Raw genomic sequence first — 22,850 nt, 5'->3', positions numbered from 1 at the left:
GGGATCGCATCGCACGCGGGCCAGTGCCGTTTCCGTTCCGTCTCCTGGGTGGAAGGGGGAAAAAATTGAAGCCGGTGGCCGTGCGCAAGTCATCAGCGATTCCCATCTGCGACATGAACGACGACAAATATGTAATCGACGGCACAGCTTGAGGGCTCGGGAGACCTGCTCAGGGGGGTACTCGCAGACTCCGCATTGCACAATCACCCCAGCCCATGGCAGGCGAGGGCGTGCGGTTGAACAGCAGCTCGCCGCCTCTGCTGTTGCCCCCGCTCGCCACCGTCTGGCTCTGTCTGCCAAGGTGTGGCACGGTCTGTGTCTCGCTCTGTCCCGGTCTCCCATAGTCCCCGAACTATCCTCGCTATGTCTGCCAACGTTTCGCACGGTCTAACTCTGTCTCGCGCTGTCTCTCGCTCTCTCTCTCTGTGTGTCTCGCTCTGTCTCACTTGTTTCGCATCCAGATTGAAAACGCATTTCTTTAGAACCGCTTCTTTTGTTATTGGTGCGTTGTCCTTCCCCCCGCACCTCCGATTAGCAACGGTTGGCGACGTACGGCGCGAAAGAAGTTCAGCGTGCAATGCGCACGTACATCGATCGCGCACGTGCTCAGCGCGCCACTCGTCTCGACTGAACGCGCCGCGATGGGGCACGAGCGCTCGTGATTGCCGTGAATCAGAAATTCGTTGTTCACCGACGAATTGTTAAAGGACACGGCGCATTCCTTTAGTTTTTTTTTAAATTGTCTTTGTTTTTACATCCAACAGCGGCGGATTTTGGAGTTGCAAGAGAAAGGGAACAGATTCAAAGCCACGATTGTTTCGTCGTCAGCGTCCCACGCCGCTCGTTGAGGGGCAGATTAAAGCCGTTCGCTCGTTTGCCTTTTAGAGATCTCGACTGCTTCCCTTTAGACGAAGCTGCTGTCATCCCACGTTCTTCGTCTAATCAATTAGCTCCCGTAACCTCAGCCCTCAGAAGCAGCGTGCCGTTCTTGGGGCGGCTGCAAAGTCCATCGTCACGCACAGAGCGGAACGCCGCCGGGTAATACAGAAAGGCTCGAGTCATTCTCGCTCGAGATCATCAGCGGCTCAATTCCCATTAGCGGCTCGTTGGGGCAGGTAAACAGGGTTCATTATCCGAGCACCACGACTCAGAGACCCCCAGGAGGAGATTTGGCCGCTTGGCACGGTGGACTTTAGACCCACGGGACACCCATTCACCAAAAAAAATGCAGCATTTGAATCACGGTCTTAATGCTATTCAGGAGAAAAGTTACACGCAGGCAGAGAAATGGTGCAAGCAAAGAGGAAAGTGCGAGCTGTGGTTTTTTTTTGTCTTCTTCTTCTTCGCCGTGGTTATTTATGTATTTCTTCCCTCGAACTTGGCCACTTAACCGTAGAGGTTAATTTAATAATAGCTATCTGTTCTTGACAATCTGTAATATAATATATATTTGTACTTATTGAGTTTATATTCACATCCGCTGCCTATTAACGATGAGATGTACGAAGCGATTTAAGGGCCCGTGATTAATAATGCACAGTGTGTCCGCAAGGCAGCGCGAGACACGCGGGGGGCGGGGGGGGTAGGTGGCGAATCGTAGCAGAGCAATTGGTGGCGCGGCATCAGCTACCCTGGCTGCCCTTTGCCGCTCACGAATCCCATGATAATTCATTTATTTATACAGAATCATCACTTAGGTTTGTTGCCATTTTTACCGTTCTACCCGGCCACTTTTTGTAAATGCCAGTTGCGACCGACGGGAAGTTTTACACTGCACGGACGTAACATTGTGGCATTTAAACGTTTTCTTATTTTACATTTTCAGTGTTGCCATAATTGCAAGTTGGTCTAGCGTAGAGGCAGACATTTGTTTTGCGTGAGTCAACGTTTCCGTGATCTCAGATGAGCGTTGATATGGTGCTCATCTCACATCTACAGCCCTGAACTCGTGGTGGAAATTCCACATTCCTATGGCGGTGAATCTATCTTATAGAGCCAATGATGACTTTCCCACAAAGTAGTAGTCACTTTATCGACACCTATAAGGATGATGGGCCGAGTCAACCCCCGGACAGGATTTGAACTCGAAATGTTCCGATTGAGCGTCGCTGAGCACCTGGGTCGGTTGCGTTTATTTTGTGATAAGAGTTTTAGGTGTAGTTACTGATAGAAAATCACGGAGCAGCGTACGTTTTGCTACTTTTTAAACAACTCGCAAAAAAAAATCTGAAAATTAATTTGCAGCAAGCCAGGAATGCAAATAACCTTTCCAGCCCGACCAATTTATTCCAGACATGTCATGCTGGCACGTTTCAAATGGTAAAGGTTGTTTTAGTGCATGATTACTTTTTTCCTTTACTTGTATAACTGACATCTTATCAACTGGGCACAACAAAGTTAAGTTTTGGAGTTTAGGCATTTATTAATTTTAATCATAGAACATCCAAGTGCTGTACATTGTTTCCGTAGATAAGTAAACGGTGCATATCACGTGTATTGAATGCAGTGTCGACAAGGCAGCCCTCTCGTGCCAATATAAACTAAAACTTTTTGTTCATGGAAGATTACCACATGGGCTCAGGACAATACAAAAGAAATACAATTATGACAGATTTTCCTCGAAAATAGCTTCAATTATATTAACAAAGTAAAGCTCTCTTCGCTCGTGAGGATGAGCGGGCCTACTTTAGCCGTCAAGATGCCTGTGAATAAGAGCTCCACGGCTCAGCGTTTTTCTCCAGGGTAAATAAAATATTCTCATTCTAACTGCAATGCGAATAGCGATCGCTACTACCCCGCAGCAATTTTCAAAGTTACCCACCGTGGTCACCGTCGCTATCAGGAGAACGCCGCTGTTTGTCAACCCCGTGAATTATTGCCATTGTTTTGACCGAGAGAGATGTTTTTTTTTTTAACACGGCTCAAGAAATAAATCCCGTTGCATAATGATTTTAATATTTAAAGCTGGCGTGGCTCCCTTTTTTTTTACGTGTGTCATATTAAAATCTGGGCCCGGCGCATAATTTTTGCGATGAACAAAAGCCGTTCCTTCGAGCGCACGCTGCGATCAACTGATGGCGTGAGCATCTCGTCTCGTCTTGCGCCGTCTGCGAGCGAAAGTAATTACATTTCAGCGGAAACAATAGCTGCGAAGCGAACGGAAGAGCCCGGCGCGCGGTCTTGTCTGAAACGAATCTTCAGATACGCATATCGTCTTTGGGGAATGCAGAGAAGCAGGCGGCACAAATTAAAATAGGGTTGATAGATTTTTTTTTTGCACGAAATGTAACCAGATTTGCTGAGGAGAGAGGGCCCAAGTGTTGAGTACAGGTTGTTTGTGGATTTTGCACTGGGTGTGTAAAAATAGTGGGCAGAAAGCTACTTCGAAATGCACCCCGTGTTGTGGATTGTGTGTGACATGCCATGTTATTACACTCTCGGTTTTATGTCGGGGAGGGGTTTGGCATCTCACGAAGGTGAACAATTATCCAAAGTGATAACAATATGGTTTCCATGAAGCCCGTACTGTTGTGCGGTATCGTGGGTTTTCTGTGGTATTTTACTGCACCAGCAGTCTCATTGGGAGAATGAATGTGCTCGTCGGTAGAAAAACCTTTCCTAAAATCAGATCCCTCGTGTGGTGTGTTGACGTCTAAACGTACAGCCCCTCGTCATTCTACTGCTGGATGAAGGCCTCACGTTGTGTCGGTCATGGGAGTTGTTTGACCATTCTTCACCGCGCTGGTCAGTGCGGGTTTGTAAAGCAGAGCATCCAAGACCAATTCAGTCATCAATCAGCACTGATGCTAACTGTGGCAAGAAATCGAACTCGGGGTGTACTCTGGGCACATCGTCCATGAGCCCAGAGTAGATACCTCGCTCGTCGGTAACCTCCTCGGGTGGCGTCAGCTGTTGCGGTTCCAACTTCTTCACGTGACCGATGATAGTGAACGGCGTGATGACCGTTGGCAACGAGGAGGCTATCAAATAATTCACTCGTATGAGCCGCGTAAATACATTGGTGGCACTTAAGTTTAGCTGCAAGAAGTGGTGCCACTTTCTGCTCAGGACTACCACTGAACAAATGCACGTACAGTGGTATCGATTTCTAAATAAAAACCCAGTTATATTCCACCGACAACTCGGCGCATCATTGTGAATTGTGATATTCATCTTTGAATTTCCCCCCCCCCCTCCCCACCTCTCCCCACCCAACTTGATAAAAACAAAAAAATACATTCGCAGGTGAGAGATGGCGTTCGTGAAGTGTCGCAGAAAATAGTGTGGAGATTGGAGGAATGGTTTAGGAGAGGTCATGAAGAGAGGATGGATGGTTTCTCACTCCGCTTAGACTCTGCTGGCGAGGAACACGAAGGGATTTTAATGGACGGGCCAATTCTCTTCACGGTGACATCGGTACAGCCATAAAACAACAACAGCCCTCCACTCAAGCAAGGCACCGAGTTAACATTTTAAAATGATCCACAGGGGGAGCGCTGGAGTGAAACGGCCTTGTTTGGCTCCCTGCGCGGCGCGTCATGAGAAGCCAGATGGATATGCAGCCGTCACGACCCTGGTGGTGACAGCGACCCTCTGTGAAGCGTTCCCGGCGCTTCGTGGTGACTCGGCTACGTCATTCATATAGAGGGGGGGGGGGTGGTGGGGGCAGTCACTTATCGACGTGCGATCGTACACCGAACGAGCGAGCACAGATTCTTTTCAATCAATGTGACACGGAATGATTTCCGGCCCCTTTGTCAGTCTACCGTCGGACAAAGGCCTCCCCGTGGTTTTGTGTCGTTCATCGGGATTTGTTTGACCACACTTGGGCACGCTGGTCCGTGCGGGTGCCCAGCACCGGCTCGGACGTCGCGCGGCACTTGGTGTTAGCCGTGCCCGGTAGCGAACTCGGCTCGCTGGGTCGATGGCGCAGTGTGCTAACCACTTTCTACACGCCTCCGCCGGCCGTGCTCATTGTTGTCGTGGATGTGTACGATTGTTAGAAGCCACGAGTCGTTAAATAATTTCGGGGGGCCAACAGGGAACTGGTTGCAGATGGGAGCTATTATGTAGGATGAGCGCGTGCGCATATTTGCGTGCGGTTCATTTATATCGCGGATTTATAAGAATATCACGAGCAAGGGCTGACATTAAGAGGCATTTAACGGGAATAATATGAAGAGCTTTTCACCGTAATGAATGCATTACGCGAGACTGCAGCGTGCGTTGGCCGCGAGTGTGAATGTCCCTTCGAGGCGGTGTGGCCTGGTGCTGCTGCTGCTGCTGCGTGGCCAGACGAATTGCGCCGCGTTTGTCATCATCGCGTTGCCATCGTCCGGACGCGCGGGAACGCATCCGCGCGCGTGCATGCGTGCGTGCGTGCGATCCAACATCAACACCGTCCCGCGCGCGAGATTATCCCTGCACCTCGCCACGAGGTCCGACGCTCGCGACCGGCCCCTGCCGGGGCCGCGAACGGCGATCGCGATGCGGCTGTTTCGGCGTCTGCAAATTTCGGAAACGCCGCCGAAACGAAGCCCCTCGGAATTCGCGAATTTCCTCCGCAGGACAGCGACCTGCTCACGTTCAACATCTCGTACCACCGCTCGTGGTGGCGGGATTACGGCTCGGCCTGCCCCCCCGCGCCACCCACGGCGCTGCCGGGCCCCTCGGTGGCAGGCGACACGGTGTCCGACGGCCTCACGGGGCCCGTGGCGGTGGGCGTGGTGGAATGTCCGCTCGAGTTCCAGTTCGTCGAGGTCATCCACAGCGCCTGCCAAATCGTGCTCGCGGTAAGCCGTCTCTCTCTCCCCCCCCCCCCCCCCCGTGAACGATGCGTGCGTGTGTGCGTGCGTGAGTGTGTGCGTGAGTGCGTGAGTGTGTATGTGCGTGTGTGCGTGCGTGTATGCGTGCGTGTGCGTGCGTGTGTGCAGTCGCTATATTGCCATTTTGGTGCTTTTAAACTCTCATTATTAGTGGCAGGGGAGGGAAGACCGGGGAGAATAATTGGCGATTATTGAACAAAGGCATGCTGTGCCTTCTTTCTATGATCGTGAATATCTCGAGAAAGAACAGTTGGATCTCCACGGGTTTTTTCTTTGTATTCAGAAGTCCTTCGCAGCGGATGTGAAAATTATCGCGGGGTCTTTTTGTTTGTTTGTTAGGTTAACAGCGTACAGACTGCCATCTGCTTCCTTATCGCTCCATTAGTACGAGCTCATTATTATGGGGTCTTATTTATTTCGGGCTCGGGTGCAGCCCTCCAACCCGCTGGCTGCCGGCGCCGCTTGAAAGGGGAAAAAAAAATAAGATAGAGGCGCAACGGCAGGGCAAGAGTAGTTGTCGTGTCGAGCCTCCGACCATCCCCAAGAGCGACCCGGCGTGGAGCCGGGAATGGGAATTAATGCGGAGATTTGGAGGCTCCAATCACCCCCGTGGCTTGGCAGCTGCAGCAACGGCTGCTAGCAGCGGATCCCGTCTTGGTGGCGGAACACTTGCACCGCAGCGGCTGCCTGAGAATTGGGACGCGCGGGGCATCGGCTGATATTAATGGGAGTGTGTGCGCATGGCCGCAGTTTGTATTAAAAAAGAAAGATCCCTTCTGGATGAACACAGCAAAAAAAAAATCTAATTTATTAAGAGTGAATGTGAAGTGCAAACACTGGATTTTATTGGATAAAGGACAGTTTAGCCAGGGAAATCCACGTTACTATACAAAAAGGAGGCTGTAAGAAAGCTGAAATAGATTTTATTTGCACTTTACACCGCTAAGAAACGATCCGGTCCAGTTTTTTTAAATTAATAATTTACCAATGAACCGTATACGGTCCCTTGAGGCCAAAAAATAAATAAAACAAGAAAACTGAATCTGATCCCTGTCTGTTGACAGAACTTCAAAGTCAAAGCATTTCCTCTACAAGGAATGCCATTAAAATGCGGGGCGCAATAATTGATTGCATTTGTTTGTGCTTGGCTCGAATCAGAACGGTGTGGCGTCAGGTGACGAATCCGCCTCCGCGCGTGGCCACCCCGCGGAGTGCGCGAAGAAAAAAAAATATTGAAAAAAAAATTGCGCAGCCTATAAATTAAATCCATTACTCATTTTACATTCAGGTGAAACCGTGGCCAAGTTGGGGTGTAACCTTTAGCGTTACCGCGTGTAATGGGACCCTCAGAATGCCAAATCATTTTTTACCGTCACAGGCGCGTTGGTGGGGGGGGGGGGGAGTTTGCGTGGCTTTCTCGCGATGGTCGTATCTCAAATCTCTACCTGTTCATATTTACACGCCCAAGTGAACGGTCGGGATAATTATTCCCCCCCCCACTCCCCCCCCGGCTTGGCGTTGTTTATTTAGGCGGTGATTTCTGAATGCACCGAGGGCTTCTTGGGTTAATTGGCCATTTTTCATTTGTAGCCAGCTAATTTAATGTCCGCGTCGTTAGAATCCACCCGAGATAGGAATTAGTCGATCTAATGGAAAGCGATTACCAAGGGCTGTAATCAGATGGTCACAATTTGCTCGTAATGGTTCTTTAATGGAACGGTAGCGGGCAGAAGCTTTCTTATTTCTCAGGTACACGGGCGAATCGAGCAGAGTCGTTCCGCAGGGGGAAATCTCACTTGAAAGGGTGCAATTGAAACAAATGTCAGTACTTGGCCAATGTTGTGTTTGACAGAGATTAAGGTAATTGCTCACAATGAGGATTATAAGTATGAAATCCCACACCGGGCGCCCGTTTCAGATTCTAACTAAGTTCGCCTGCACAGGCATGCAAGCAAGCGATAAAATACGGAAATGTTTCCTTATTAAATATTTAAAACGTGAAGAATTCCACACCTCTGACTTCACACTTTTTAACTATTTATAAAGAAGGGAACAAATGTATTTGTGTTTGGTTTTGTTTGTTGACATTTAATTGCGATGCGGTGGGAAAGGAAATATTTGCCACAGCAAGGTGTGGGGGGGATGGGGGGGGGGCTTCTGTTGTTTGCCACTCTGATGCGGCTCTCTCTCTCTCCCGCATTGCACAGCGTTGAGACAAAGTAGGAAGGAACTAATATTTTCTCTTTCTCTTTGTACGTGTGTCGCCAGCTGGTGTGTTTTGTCTGCGCCTGCTATGTCATCAGCGTGTTCACGGAGGAAGAGGACAGCTGTGAGTCCCACGTGCACATCGCTTCCCCCCAAACGCGCTCGCCGCTGTTTCTGCAAATGGGTGGAGCACGCGCGCGATCGCGCGGCGCCACTTTGTATTTATCTAGCGCCTCGATGCGACCGTCTACCGTTGCAATATACGGCAGCGGCGCCAGAAATCAAACGGTTACAAAAAAAATGTGACATTCAAGCTACAAAAAATGACCTTCAAGCTACACACTTATTACTCGTCGTTTTTTTTTCATTTCCCCCCCCCCCACCCCAATTTCATCCCGATTGGGCCATCGCCGTCGTGCCATGAGGCATCCGTTGGGATCTCGAGCAGCAGCGCAACAGTAAACACACACGGGCGCCTCTCCTTACCGTGCCAAAACAAAACACCGCCGCCCGCAGTGGCTGTGTTGATATGCATCACCATTGTTGCGGTGTCCAAGACTTGTCTTGTTTTGCTTTCTCCACCTTGACCCCGTGCCTCACCTGGCGAGCGCGATTACCTTGTGTGTGGCTTCACGCCCGGGCTGGCGCGTGTGTTTCCGTGGCCGCAGTTGATTTCATCGGTGGATTTGACTCGTACGCGGCGTACCGGGGCTCGCAGAAGATGTCATACCTCCAGCTGCAGCCGCTGTATCTGTGAGTATATGCCTGGGCAGCTGGGCTGCCGTTCGTTGTAATGTCTCTGCAGGTAGCCAGGGTAGCCTCGAAATGTTTTACCGTGTCGACAAATTTAAAGTGAAGCTTCCGAATGCCTGAGAGGCTCAACTGGGACATACGGCGAGCTGGATGGCCCCGCCCCACCCCACCCCTCTATAAGCCCCACCTACTTTTACATATCTACGCCCACTGAACCACTCGCCCTTGAAGCACTGCTCAGGTAGCTCCACCCTTTGTACCGATGGGTTGAGCATGAAGCCATAAAATGAAGCGAGAAAAAAAAAACTTGGGGCAAAATCCCAGTTTTAAAAAAAAATCTTCAGGCCACCTGGACAATTTGAGCCAAACCGGGAGATTTGATAGCCTTAAATGTAAAGGTCACATCGTGATGCCGTGATGTCGGAACATTATCGGATACTTATGTGGCTTTCGAAAGAAGTACACATTTATCCAGTTAATTCGCGGAATAAAAGATCCAATTACATTCTGCACGTGAGAAGTGGCTCCTTATTTGCAAGTGTGACAGACACGTTTGTGGAGAGGATCATCCACCAAGATCGCAATAGCCCGCTAAAGGCCAACGGGCCTTCTTTGTATGCGAGCCCTGTTTGCTTGCAGAACGGTGATGCCGTGCTGCATATAAAAACCCGCCCACTCGCTTGATTTCATTTTATCCTTTTCGCATCCGAGGTGCGCCCGGTTATGAGCCCTGTCCCAGTACCTCTGGTAATGTGCTGCAGGCACAATGTATCAAATGGTCCCGCGACGTTTCATTTCAAGAACAAAATATATCCCCCGGCACTTTCCACCAGTCGGCCACTGTGTGCGCAGGTTCAACGCCAACGCGGGTGTCTCCATTGGGGAGAGACGCACGGCCCTCGTGGGCCAACTTCCTGACAAACCCTGTACCACGCAAAAAAGTGTGCTGTTAACCCCTGCGGGCTAGGTTCCATTCCCAGCAGTGGCATATGTCGGTAGTGAGTGATGTGTGAACCGGTCCTGGCTTCACCCCTTCATCAACTTGCATTGGTCAGTCAGGTGATATTTGGTCAAACAAACCCCATGACCAACACAGTGTGGGGAGGCCTTCATCCAGTCGTGGATCGACAAAGGTTAAATTACTTTAAAATAATATTAAATTACTTTAAACTATAATGCTTCGATTAATTCCCTGGATTATTTTATGAAAGCGAAATGGTATCGTTTAAAAAAAGTCTAAATGCTCAAATGAGCGTAAGGGTAGCGTTGCTTTTTTCTTATGACACTGGGCGAGTGGTGGAAATTCCACATTCCCGTGGCAGGGACCAGTCTATCCAAAGGATGATCACTGTTGACTTCCCACAAAATGGTACTTCTTTGGTTCTTTCGGTAAAGTCACGTAGAATGAGAATAAAATAATAAAATAATAAAATTTCATTTGAAGCTCTGTCATCCCGACAGGTCTGTTCCTTTCACCTGAAGAAAGCCACTTGTGTTGTGGCCGAAACGTCGTGAGAATTTTATTGTTTTATTTTATTAACTTATTATTTTATTATCATTTTACGTGACTTTACCGAAAGAACCAAAGAAGATGAATCCTTGCAGTCACGAAAGCTTTAAATCGAAATTTAAAATGGTACTTATTTTACAAACGCTAGAGGGACGAGAGGCTGAATCTATCCCTGAGTATAATTAGAATTTGCAGGCTTTGGATGATGCATGAAGCACACCTGACCAACTGAGTAAAGTATGCGGTGAATTCCACACTCTAATTAATTGACCCACAAGTCAGGGTTTAACTATTTTCCACGAACCGGCATCAGCGTAAATTGTGCTCATATCATGATAACCTTAAAGGTCCCGGACGGCGTGGAAGCATGAGGCAGCGCCATGTGCTGACCATTAACGATAGGAACACAAATGGAAGTCAACAACGTTTACTCAATCAAAAAATTACACAGAGCAGAGTCTGGTGGATACAGTTCTGCATATGTGTGCACGCGCGTGTGTGAATGCGTGTGTACGTGTGTCTATGGGGAGCGGTAGTGTAGCGGTTAGTGCACTGCGCTACGAACCCGGCTTCCCGAGTTCAATTCCCACTTACAGTCAACACCAGGGATGGTTATCTGAACCGGCCCTGGGCCACCCCAAGGTCGATTCAGCCTTAAATGGGTGCCTAGTGCGGTGTGTAAACATCGCCACTAGGGAGACAAAGACGGCCTGGCGTGGTGTTGGCCACCCACCCCCTCACGTGCCGTGCCGGCCTTCAAAGGTGCCCGCTAGCAGCACTTGCCCCAAAAGTATGCTAAGGCTTCACGGGGATCTTTGTCTTGTTGCGTGCGTGCCTCGACCTGCAGGCCTAAATAGGCATCTGCAGAGACCTCTGGATTCTCCTTCCGCGGCGCTGGCTCGGCATGGGGGAAGGGGAGGAGGGGGGGTCACAGCGGGGGGTCACAGCGGGGGGGCCCACGGGCAACCTCGCCCGGCGGAGCGCGACACAAAGCGGCGTGGCGAGCGGACGGCTCTGGCGACGTCACTCCGCGAGCTGTCCGAGGCGGGCGGTGGCGCCCGCTCGCTCGCTCGCTCGCTCCTCCCAGCCGGTGGTCACCCGGCCGCCCCGCGCCCTTGTGATGTCCACGACACAGGAATTGTAATTTGCATGTCACAAAAAGAAAGCGTCACCTGCGGGTTCAAGTCCTTGTTGGTTTTGTTTTTAATGATAGTTTTTTTTTTTGGGGGTGGTGGTGGTGGTGGGTTTGTTCTCTGACCTATTTGGCAAAAACAATGCCTTTGAGAAGTATGGCAATAATTCTGTGCTCTGCTTCAGTTGTGTCCCACTTTAATTAGGTATTCATTTAATGAAGTTCCTGACACGAGTGTCAGGGGGCTCGCTACCTGTGGGGGTTCCTCTGCTGTCTCCCGTCCCGCAGAGGCTCGTATTCTGAGCCACCCTCAGTGGGGAATTTCTACATTCAACAGCTCGCTGTGGAGAGAGTTAAATGAAGATGAATGGGATCATCTTTCTACCTCTATATATTTCCCAGTCTTGATTTAACTCTGCTTCACCACTGGGAAAGGATCGCAGTACAATTGAACGGCCGTGCTGTCATTGACCGGAAGATTCTCTCACGTAGTCCACAGAGATCCCACGTTGTCATCAGCCTCCAGCCGTGGTGGGTAGCGATTCAATCCACCTTTGCATCTGGCTCGTTCGTCCGTCGCTCGGCGCTCTCCGATCTCTCTGCCGCCACGGCCATATTTTACGAATACGCTGCAGTGTTTTTTTTGTTGTTGTTGTTAAACCCCTTCAATTGCATTGGCACGTGCGAATATTTCTTGAATTTCCTGACCACGAACTGGAGTTGTGCCCGAGCTGCCCCGGCACGCGCGTGCGCACGCCCGCTGTTGGTCCCTCGAGTGATCCGATTGGTGGAGCTGTGGCGTCTCAACAAACCCCCCAGAATGCCGTTGCAATGAACAAATTGAGCAGCAGCACCCCCCTCCCCTCCACTCCGCCACTTGCGTGTGGGCTGAGCGTAACGTTTGGTGGCGATGTATAATTTATTAACTTTTCGCTCCGACCACCAGAGCATTGATAATTTCACGAGTGCATCGTCGTAATTTCACAGTGGAGCTGCGGCGGCGATTCACTATGCATACATATGTGACTACATCACCCTCGCGAGAAGTCAAACACGTGTAAATTCAGAGAAAAGAGAGATTAAAGGGACTCTAGGATCAGTGGCCACGTTGCAATGCGCTTCTATTGCTGATTCATTCATTGCCAGATTTCTTAAATGGGAAATTACCAGAGAAAAAAGGGGCCACTTCTGGCATGGAATCTTATTCACTGCTGGGTTGCGTTGTCCATGCTCTCAGCAAAGCTCAAGAGAAACACGTTGTGCAGCAGTTGCTGGCTGTGCCGTATGGCCGGAGTTGTGTTAAATACGGCGGCTTGCAATGAAGATACAGGAGTGTGTTGGAGATGGGAACGTCTTTGTCGATTACCGCACTGCTGTGTACATTCCGCACATGTCAACTCGGCGCGTCGTACGTCAAACACTGGCTACTTGTCCTACCCGTTGCAAATATGTAATAACAGCCTACTGTGACAAAATAACTAATGGTACATTTTTGTATTGCTCACGCCTTCGTGGGTAAATCTGATTAGAGTGTGACTAAAAACGTTTTTATGGCGTATGGAAGCTGTATTGTGCATATGGATCCGTCATAAACGTATACATAAGGGTGGGGGGGGGGAATGTGGGGCTGTTGATGTATAACCACTTTAGTTGGTTGACCTTTTTTTAACTCGGATGTAGATAAATGCCTGTGTTATTGGACGTTTTGCTGATTTTACGCGTTCGTTCTTACGGTGTATTTTTGGTCGCGCAATATCAGCGATGAATTCCGTGGCGCGGCGTTGTCCCTGTAATTTGACAGCATAGCGGAACCCCCATTGCCTTAGGCCCAGTTACCGTCTGCTTCAGGATCATCCGTGCGGTTGTCACCGTGAGCCCAGTCACGAGTCTTGTTTCGGCGACAAAAAAATTGCCCCACGATTATTTTGTCCCCCGGAAATGTTTCAACATGTTGAGGTTATTATTTTTTTCTTTACTCTTTATCCATTCCTCATTGCATCGACGCGATTGCAATGCGCTGTCATGAATACGTTTTTTTTTTTAAAAAAAAGTCGAGTTTTGTTTTGTATTGAAGTGCATCGCCGTGCCGATACGGGCGTGGCGCGCGAGTTGTTCACGCGCAGTTTGCGAAGTTGAGACGCGCGCCGCGGCGCACGCTGGCCACTTTCAGCCACTATAAATACAGATAATGATTCTGAATAAAAGCGTTTGTTACAGCCTCTGCAGTTCGGCTGCATTCTTCCGTCACCGCTGAGCCACCGAGACGCCATTGCTTTTTTCCGTGTACCCTGCCTTCATCAACGCACAGTGACCATCGCGGTGAAAATGGTCAAACAACCTCCAGAGCTCAGCCAGCAGGGGACTTACAAGAGGGCCGTATCTGTGTACGGTGCATGCCACACTACATTCACCAAACAGAATATCTTTCCCATCTCAATGGCAGCATTTGCAAAAAAAAATCTACGTAATTACTTCGCGCTTCCTGTGATTGCAAGAGTGGCTTTAGAATGAACTAAATTATATGATGGTATGATGGTTTCAAAAAGATGTATCTGAATTCGGTGACGTCAATGTGCGACCTCTGGAGTCAGTAAATAACCTCTTTTGGCCCAATTTTGAATAATTTGTCTCTCCGCCAACTGCTTCCCACTCAGCGCTGGCACTCGGAGACGAAGCCGCAACAACATCCCCGGGAAAGGAGCCAAAACAAAACATGTAACAACGCTGACGGTGGAGGGCTTCAGAGAAACGCATCTCGACATAAACACTCCCCCTCAAAATTACAACAATAATCGTAAAACAAAAACAGAACAATGCCGTCCAAAGTTCTCCTCGCCATCTTATTGTAACGTGCTTCAAGTGGGCGCGATGAGAAAAAAATATCTAATTGTTAGCTACGAACCTCGCCACCTGGGTTCGATTCCTGGCCCGGGCTAACATCAGCGGTGATAGGTTCCTGAGCTCACCCTTCACTGATCCGCACTGACCACAGTGCGGTGAAGGACGGTCAAATGGCCCCCATGACCGCGACGGCGTGGGGAGGCCTTCATCGAGCAGTGAATTGGCAAAGGGTTGTGAATTATTATTATGATGCTCAAGTGAGCTTTCCACTGCTCCCACAATATGCGTTGTGTACGGTTTGTGAAATGCGGACTGGGATATTAGTTTTTGATTGCAGATTGCTTCTCTGCTGTACCGTGACCTTGACATAATTTTGCTTTCAACCGCCGTATCCTGGGAATAGGAGATCACAGGGCTGCCCAGGTTGGACTCTTGCAAAGTTGAAATTTATGCAAATGAGGCTAGCTAAGTGGATGTGTGTAGTGCAGATGGGGGCCGCCGTGGGTGGTTACGACAACACCGCAGGCAGGGCTCGATTGAAGACCACCTCGCCTTGTTCACAAGCACCGTGTGTCACACACGGAAGGAGGCCCGCCGCGCAAAAAACGGCGACACCCTGCGCCTCCATCGTTTGCCTTCCCGCACCGATGAACGGGACGCGTCCGAGAGGACGTCCACCAGAGTGGTGGAGATTTGATGCACGGGTGCCGGGAGGATTCGTGACATCGCAGGATCGTGAGAGGTGGCTGCGGCTGCGGCTTGGGGCCAACTTCATCCAGCAGTGGATTGACCACGGCTGGTGAAGATGGCCGATCACGGTCAACAGTCGCCGATGTTGGGATGTAGAGGTGGCGCATCGCATGCTTAGAGCAACCACATGCTGATCCCGGTGACCTGTTGATGATTCCCAGCCACAGCTGACATTGGTGGCGAGCGATAACTGAGCCATTCATGGGCTCCCCTCCTCCTTTAACAACCTGAAATGACAAAAGTGGTGAGGAATGATCACAAACTTCCGTGGACAACACAGTGGGCTGACAAGGACCTTAAACTTGTTATAAGTTGGACCCAATTTCTATCCATCTATCTAATTGATTACAATGTCTAGCATATTCATATAGGCAGAGGGAGCTGTGAGATGCAATAGCATGTAAGCACCCGTTGAGTGGCAAATCCTTACGAGTCGGACATCAATTATCTGCTACATTTTCAACCGAAGCAGAGCGTGTCACCTGTCTCGCTCTGCAAATCCGCGGCCGTGCAGACGTCACAATGCGCGCGGTGAGAGCGATCCGGTCTCGAGTAAAAGTCACGCTTCTTAGCATAATAACCATCGAGGCGGTGCATCAGCAGCAGTTCACAGCCCCAGGCCAGCCGAGAAAATTCCACATTCCTATGGCAGGTGGGCGAATCTTTCCATCGAATAACGGCTGTCAGCGGTGGCCATGAACGTGTGCGTTGTTTTTTTTTAGTTTGTTTTGTACGTGCTCGAATATCAGCAGTGGTGCACGTGTGGTGATGGTGGTGGTGGTGATGACGATGCGTGTTGCTGCTGCTGCTGCTACTGCGCACACACACACACACACACCGTGTCTCTGCGTGCACTGCCGTGGTGTGTGCTGGGGGGAGAGCGTGCGATCGCGACCGCGCACGGTGCCCGTGAGCGAGGGCTGACTGCGATTCACCTCCCCCCCCCCTCCCCAACCCCCGTCTCTCTCTCCGCGTCACCTGCTAATTGGCGCGTGGCGCCTGCTAAGGATGGCAGTGTTCCTGGCAGCACTCCCCTATCCCATCCTGGCGCGTTCCTCATTGCTGCTGCTGTCAGCCGATGGTAGGGGGTGGAGGAGTTAAAGGGGGGGGGGGGGGAGAGGCAGGAGGGGGGGGGGGGCTCAGTGGCTTGTGGCTAGAAGAGTCCCTAGGGATTCCAAAGAAATGGATTAAGCCATTGATGAGGCATTCAACAAAAGCTTTAAAGAGCCTCATTGGAGACTCTCTTACTAAATGAGCTCAGTGTTTCAACCGCGTGAAGCAATGATGCCGATGCAGGCGCTCCTAATTAATTCATCACATTCGCTGATGCGGAAATAAACGTGAGTGCGCATACGGTGCACAGAATAACCGCCATTGGATTATTTTCCGAAACAATTCATCATAATTACCAGCCATGATCCATCCACTGCTGGATGAATGACCCCGTTAATGTCTACTAAACATATCTCACAGAGGAACGGAGAAGGCGGGGGGGGGCAGCACGGATTGGCTTAGCGCAGATCTTCGGCACGCGCAGCACACGTGACGGCTATTCCAGGAGATATTCAGGTTAACAAATGGCCACGACAATTGCGTGGCACGGTGGGAGTTCCAGGAACATATTTCACACACCCGAAAAAAAAGATTGCGCAAAAAGGGCCGGGAGGATTGTGCCGCGTGCCTATAGGACTGCGCGGTTAGCAGCTCTCGATCACACCCTATCCTCGTGCATCGTCTCCCAATTATGCGAGTGCGGTACCGACAAGCGAATGGCCCTGCTGCACGCTGCCGTCCGTCCGAGGCGACTGAGAGCTCTCCGCCTCGAGCAGCTCAGGAAGGCGCGGCCCTGCAAGCGCTCGCTCGAGCCACTGTTGGGCGGAAGGACCTCCGCCCGAACGACTTTCCCGAGGATGCTGGCTCCACTCTTCCACCTCGCGCAGACCCTCTGGGTGAGGTGGGCGTTACTCACCCACGCTTTACCCCAGCACGCGCGGCCTGCCGGCCGACTAAACTGCGCGGCGTTGTCCACGTACGCGTAGCGCTGGGTAGCCAGAGGCGACGGAGGGAAGGATTTGAGTGAGAAACCCGCGCTGTTGGTGCAGCTGCCGCGCTGGAAGATGAGATCGAGCCGGTAAACCTCTGGACCAGAGGCTGCATCTACAAATACAAAGACGCCCGAGCCCCTGTATCGCCGTGAACAGACTGTTGGGGCAAGAGTTGTTAGCGATCACCTCTGAAGGCCGGCAGAGCACGTGAGGGGGTGGGTGGCCAGCATCACGCCCGGTCGTCTTCGTCTCTCTCCCCAAGCGCTAATGTTTACCGTTTTCAAAGACCGAGTCGACCTAGGGGAGGTCCAGGGCTGGTTCAATTAATTCGCCACCGTTATCGGTTGCGAGCAGGAATTGAACACACACACACAGACAGACACACGCAACACAACCCAAAAACCCTCGCTGCCTGATGTCGGATGGGGAAAATGGAGGGTCACATTAACACTGGGCCAAAAACAGCAATTAATCAAGGAAGCATTGATTATATTGCTGATAGTGAAACGATAATTGTCTTTTATTATTTTCCTCCGCGGGTCCCTCTGGATTTATGGGCCCTGGGCAAATGTCCTGCTTGCCCTCCCCCTCCTAAATAAAAATCTGATCCTGGGAGTCGAGGAAGGATCTTCACAATCGCGTGAGCATTCAGCCCCTTGGGGAGAAATTTCAGTGATGTCGATCGGTCAGATCAACTGATAGCTCACGTTTTGGGTTGTGTTTTGGCTGTAAAAGCAAAATGCGGAATTAGATACAGATTTCCTAAAATGGATACTAACCGCTCGTCGACTTAGCCTCCGCCAAGGAACGGGCTATGGTTTTCACAATAGATATAAATAAATAACTTGTGAAGACACAATGCGTCTGCGCAGAAAAACACGAAAGCCCAGAGTGCACATCATCATTCGTGGATCATTGTAGCTTTTCTGAGACAAAGAGGGATTCTTGTGGCGACGGCGAGAGTGGTTTGTGCTGTCGACAGCGTCCCACTTGCTTCCCGTCACCTGGGAAGCATCCACTCTGTGGTTCCTTGCTCACGAGAGCAATGATACAGTGCTCATTTCCGACTTACATCCCTGACCAATCGGTGTTAATTCCACATTGCCATGGCAGGGGTCAACCGCCGTTGACTTTCTAAAAAGTGCTACCTATTGTATCGACCTTAGGGGGATGATGGGTTGAGTCAACCCCCAACCAAGATTTGAACTCGGCGACCTTCTGATTGTGAGCCGTACATTCTACCGCCGAGCCACCCGGCCAGGTACATTGTCCAATTGTGGAATGAAATGCAATACCTCATATCAGCACCGCACAAAAACACGTGGACAAAACGATAACCTGCATACATGTGTAGCGTCGTTGGTATGAGTACCGTTGTGTAGAGACAGCATCGTGTGGGTGGTACTGTCGGGGTGGAGCCTCTCCCCGGACACCGGATGGGCATACCAGGGGAGGCTGGGTAAACAGGAAGTGGCACGTGACCGGAGGTGGTGTGGACGGGGGGTTGCCAGGGTTGTGGAACACGTGAGGTGGGCCCTGAACCCTCGCGAAGCATCGGGAAAAGAGGCGTGGCCAAAGGCGGGGCCTGGCCACGCCGTCAGGGTAAAAGCCGAGCCCCCGGGGGGGGGGGGTACCGGGGTCGATGCTGCTGGAAGAAATCTTCGTCGCCGGCGGGTCTCCGGGTCTCCGCGCGTCACGCACGTGGACCAGGCAGCACGCTGGCTGACCTGGTCCGGTTTGTAGTTGCCCATCCAGAATGTGTAGTGACACAGCGCTGACTGCTGTACAGCAGCTGCAGGTAGACACTTAGCGCGCACGCCGTTGAGCATAAACACGGTGTGTGTGTGCCGGCAGGGCGGAGGAACTGGGGCAAGGGTCACGGTAGACCTCGTGGGGAGGCCCCTGGAACCCTCTGGTGGGTTCAAGAGGGGAGGCGCGGCCAGGGCGGAGCCAAGCCGCGCCGGGGGGAATAAAAGCAGCGGAGAGTGAGAGCTCCGGGCTGCCGGTTCTGGGAGTGGACTCGTCTCGTCGTCACCGCCGCCTTCGCCCCGATCATTGCGCGGCCGGATAGTGGTTGGCTGTCTCGGTCGACGCCGTCGGTGCAATGCGGACAGGGTCGTGTCTGGGCCGGGTCGTACAGCAGCGTGGTCGTGAGAGAGGGGGCCAGAGTTGGTGGCGTGAACGAGAGATAATAAATAGGACGATGCCCCCTGCGACTACCTCGTCTCCGACTGAGTGTGTGTGCGCCGCACGCCAGCCGCACACACACAGAAGCCGACGACACTACACATGTACAATATCTAAATTGACATTACGCATATTAATTGTGATCGCAATTTTAATTTTTGTTCCAGCATGATTTCAAACATTTGGATTTTGACAATACCGTATGGATCTCAGGTATTACTCGTGGTAGTCAGTCTGGTATCACAAAATAAATTGGGAGTACTCAATAAACAGGACTGCACTCGTTTCAAGGGTACCTGACAAAGCCTTATTTCCTGTTGTAAGCATCGTGCCAGATATGGCCTCCTCTGGTTTTATTAGCATGTACTCAGTGGCCTTTACACCTTCACCATTCCACCGAAGCCCCACTGACCATCACACATTGAGGTTACATGTCTGTTTATAATTCAAGGATAATCATTTGCAGCTTGTCACTCCGATGCTGGATGAAGACCTCGCCATGCCGAGTTGTTCGGATTTTGTATTTACTATATCTCACCACAATGGTCAGTGAGGGTTGACGAAGGGAGGGCTAGGACTGGTTCAGATATCACTCGCCAATAATATTAGCCATAGCTAGGATTCAAACTCAGGTTGCCGGGTTCTTAGAAAAGTGAGCTAACCACCGTGCCACCGCTCCCCTCGTGGGGAGTAAACGCCCTGGGACGTGTAAACATCTTCTCAGGTACTTGATCGATTTTATCTGTCAAGACAAAACAGGTGTCTGTTGCCATGAACACATCATCATCAACACGTGCATAAATTGTCTTCACCTTGTTTAATGCTGAACGCCACTTCGTTGGCCCACAACTGGCCAGACCTTTTATAAATAGCACTCGCTGACCCAGAATTCAGTGACATAAATTACCACCCACGACGTGGCAGTGTTATCTTCACGCAGCCTGAAGTGGACATGCACAAGCACCTGCGCAGAGCGCGAAAGCGTCTGATATTCACTCTTGGGCTGAGCGAAAATAAATTCATCATCGGCTTGTTTTTGTGAGGCCAGACTGCAAGCTCCAATTATTAGAGAACATGGTTTTTTTTTTCCCCCCCGCCAAAAAAATATACGGAGGGCTTCACGGCCTCTGACTCTCCCCTTAACCCATCCACCCACAACTCTCCTCACCTCGCGCTGCCCCCTGACCCCACCACTCCTATTAACGCATCCTGTGAAATGAAGCAATGCCTGATAAATGAGATGATGTGTCCGATAGAAATGAGCTTACTATATGTGCGCAATAGTGGTTTTTTTTTGCTCGTGAGAAAAACACAACGCCTAATTGTATTGCCAGCATGCTCTATTTCACACGTGCTTCCGTTCCTCTGAATGCACAGTAAATCATTTATATCTGTGGCCCTGTTACCCCATGACGCCAGGATCCCGATCGATCTGTGGAAAATCCCGTTATCCGTGGATGTCGTCTTCCTATTCGCATCTTTGGGATAAGAGGGAGTGATCCAGAAGTGGCAGATTATTAATCCTATTGTCCACATTCATCTGCACATAAGTGAACCTGGCGACCTGAGTTCTATTCCCGGCCACGGGTAACATCAGTGGCGAGTGATATCTGAACCGATCCTGAGCCCCCCCCCCCTCCCCTCTCCATCCCCTTACCAAGACACTCACCAGCATGGAGAAGTATGGTCTCACAACCCCTCGAACTGACATGGCTTGGGGAGGGCCTGATCCAGCAACGGATTTGGATCTACAGATGAAATGCGCCTTACAAATGTAAATTATTATCATTACACTGTGTAACACGATTCTTGTTCCTGGGTAGTGTTATTTTCTAATTGCTTATGCCTCAAAAGAATAGAAAGTGGCTATTATTCCCCACAAACTTTGCTTTTGTGACCAGGACTTTACGTGAAGGAATGACACAAATGCACACCACGTTTTCTCATTGAAAAGAGGTACATTTCAAAATATCACTCTCCTGGTCACAAAAGAAAAGTTTGTGGGGAATACTAGCCATTTTTTTTACTTTTGAGGCATAAGCAATTAGGAAATAACACTTACTACCCAGGAACAAATATATATATAAAAATGTGCTACACAGTGTTATTAATGGAGTGAATTATTAACTTTGCTTTTGTGTCTTGGCCACAAAAGCAAAGTTTGTGGGGAATAATAGCAATTTTCTGTCCTTTTGAGGCATAAGCAATTAGAAAATAACACTCACTACCCAGGAATTTGTTTTTGTTGCAGTGAATTATTATTATTAAAATAGAACTGATGTTATGATATACTTGTGCACATATTTGTGTATGTACATGCAGGACTGCTCTCTTTACCCGAGTATATTTTTACTTCTGTTTATGTTAAGGACTGATTACAGACAATTCGTGAAAATTACTACGATTGTTACTTGGTTACCTGGAAGTACCGTATTCACCCTAACGTCCATCCGTCTCTTCGCCGACTGGATGTTACCCGAACAGTGGTGGAAGATTCTCCCTATTATAATCATTCGCGTTCATCCCAAGATAGCAATGCGCGGCTATGTTCACATGCACGAATAATATGATCTACCACCGGTGACCCCCGTATGAATGTGGACAATGGGACTACTCACGTGGTGTGCTCCAAATGTCGCTGCCGTGATAACACTGCACATGAGTGCCAATGACAGCACACAGATCCCTGTGATTGACAAGCCACTCATTCTCGTGTGCTTCTCCCAAAGTGCGGATCACACCTTCCCCCTCAGCCTTTCGTGCTCTCAACTCCCTGCCACTGATTCAGGTCCAGACTCGAGACCTTCTGGTTGTCTCTGCCGATAAAAACGATTGCTGCTCCCTCTGTAAATAAAAATAAAAACATCCCTACTGTTTCTACACCGCGTATTGAGATGCGGTCGCATTTATGTGCGCGAAGAAAAATTCCTAACTGTATTTTATTGCATTGTCAGTGCATTCAAGACACAATGGAAAACCTGGTGAGCGGTGTGATCGTTAAATGACCGTTGTAAATATGGATTTTTTACAGAGCTCAATGCTGAAGCGCACAGAAATTCATAAGCGAGTGAACTGCCAATTGATTTCAAAACAGTTATACAGTGATTGATTCCAAGCGATTAGACTCAATTGTAATTGTGCGGCTTTGTGCGTCACGTGTCTCTCCGTCCTGGCGAAACTGCGTGTTAGGATTTGATTGCTGCCCATCAGCTGGCCATCGGCAGCAAAGCCACTTGAAATTGATTGTAATAATTTGGCATCGACCGGGGAGCGCATTTGGGAAAAATTCCACGCCATAAATGCGAAGCACACTGATATGCCTCTCAGTTGACTCCCACCCACCCCCCCCTCCGAGAACCAAGGATAAAGATCCCCCGTACAGCCTTAACAAACTGTCGGGGCAAGTGCTGTTAGCGAGCACCTATGAAGGCCGGCACGGCACACGAGGGGGGTGGGTGGCCAACACCACGCCCGGCAGCCTTTGCCTCCCCAGTGGCGATGTTTACACACCACGCCGGGTACTCATTTGAGACCGAGTCGACCTAGGGGAGACCCACGACCGGATCAGATAATCGTCACCGGTGTTGGTCGTGAGCGGGAAT

General features: G+C 50.1%; 1 protein-coding gene and 1 long non-coding RNA gene across 8 annotated transcripts in view; one reads left to right on the top strand and one right to left on the bottom strand.

The window, feature by feature from the left end:
- LOC116957737 (sodium/potassium-transporting ATPase subunit beta-1-interacting protein 3-like) overlaps positions 1-11,221 on the top strand; it is a 175,723-nt gene extending 164,502 nt beyond the window's left edge. For 4 of the 7 annotated variants that reach the window (XM_076053257.1, XM_076053271.1, XM_076053268.1 and 1 more), the window contains 4 exons: positions 5,568-5,792; positions 8,094-8,154; positions 8,456-8,783; positions 11,141-11,221. In XM_076053257.1, coding sequence (XP_075909372.1) covers positions 5,568-5,792; positions 8,094-8,154; positions 8,456-8,783; positions 11,141-11,150 — 624 coding nt within the window. In that variant the 3' untranslated portion in view covers positions 11,151-11,221. The remainder of the gene's footprint in view (positions 1-5,567; positions 5,793-8,093; positions 8,155-8,455; positions 8,784-11,140) is intronic. The other 3 variants (XM_076053275.1, XR_012930004.1, XM_032980066.2) reach the window with 3 other exon arrangements.
- The window catches only part of LOC142905981 (uncharacterized), a 20,608-nt gene continuing 8,462 nt past the window's right edge, over positions 10,705-22,850 (bottom strand). Inside the window, exon 2 of the long non-coding RNA XR_012930010.1 lies at positions 10,705-15,243. This is a non-coding gene — a long non-coding RNA (uncharacterized LOC142905981). The remainder of the gene's footprint in view (positions 15,244-22,850) is intronic.

Source organism: Petromyzon marinus, chromosome 3 (assembly GCF_048934315.1).
Source record: "Petromyzon marinus isolate PM22_M1 ecotype Great Lakes invasive population chromosome 3, UKy_Petmar_22M1.pri1.0, whole genome shotgun sequence".
NCBI classification, from domain to species: domain Eukaryota; kingdom Metazoa; phylum Chordata; class Hyperoartia; order Petromyzontiformes; family Petromyzontidae; genus Petromyzon; species Petromyzon marinus.
The sequence above is the reverse complement of the archived record's forward strand: the minus strand, read 5'-3'. Positions and strand labels throughout refer to the sequence as shown.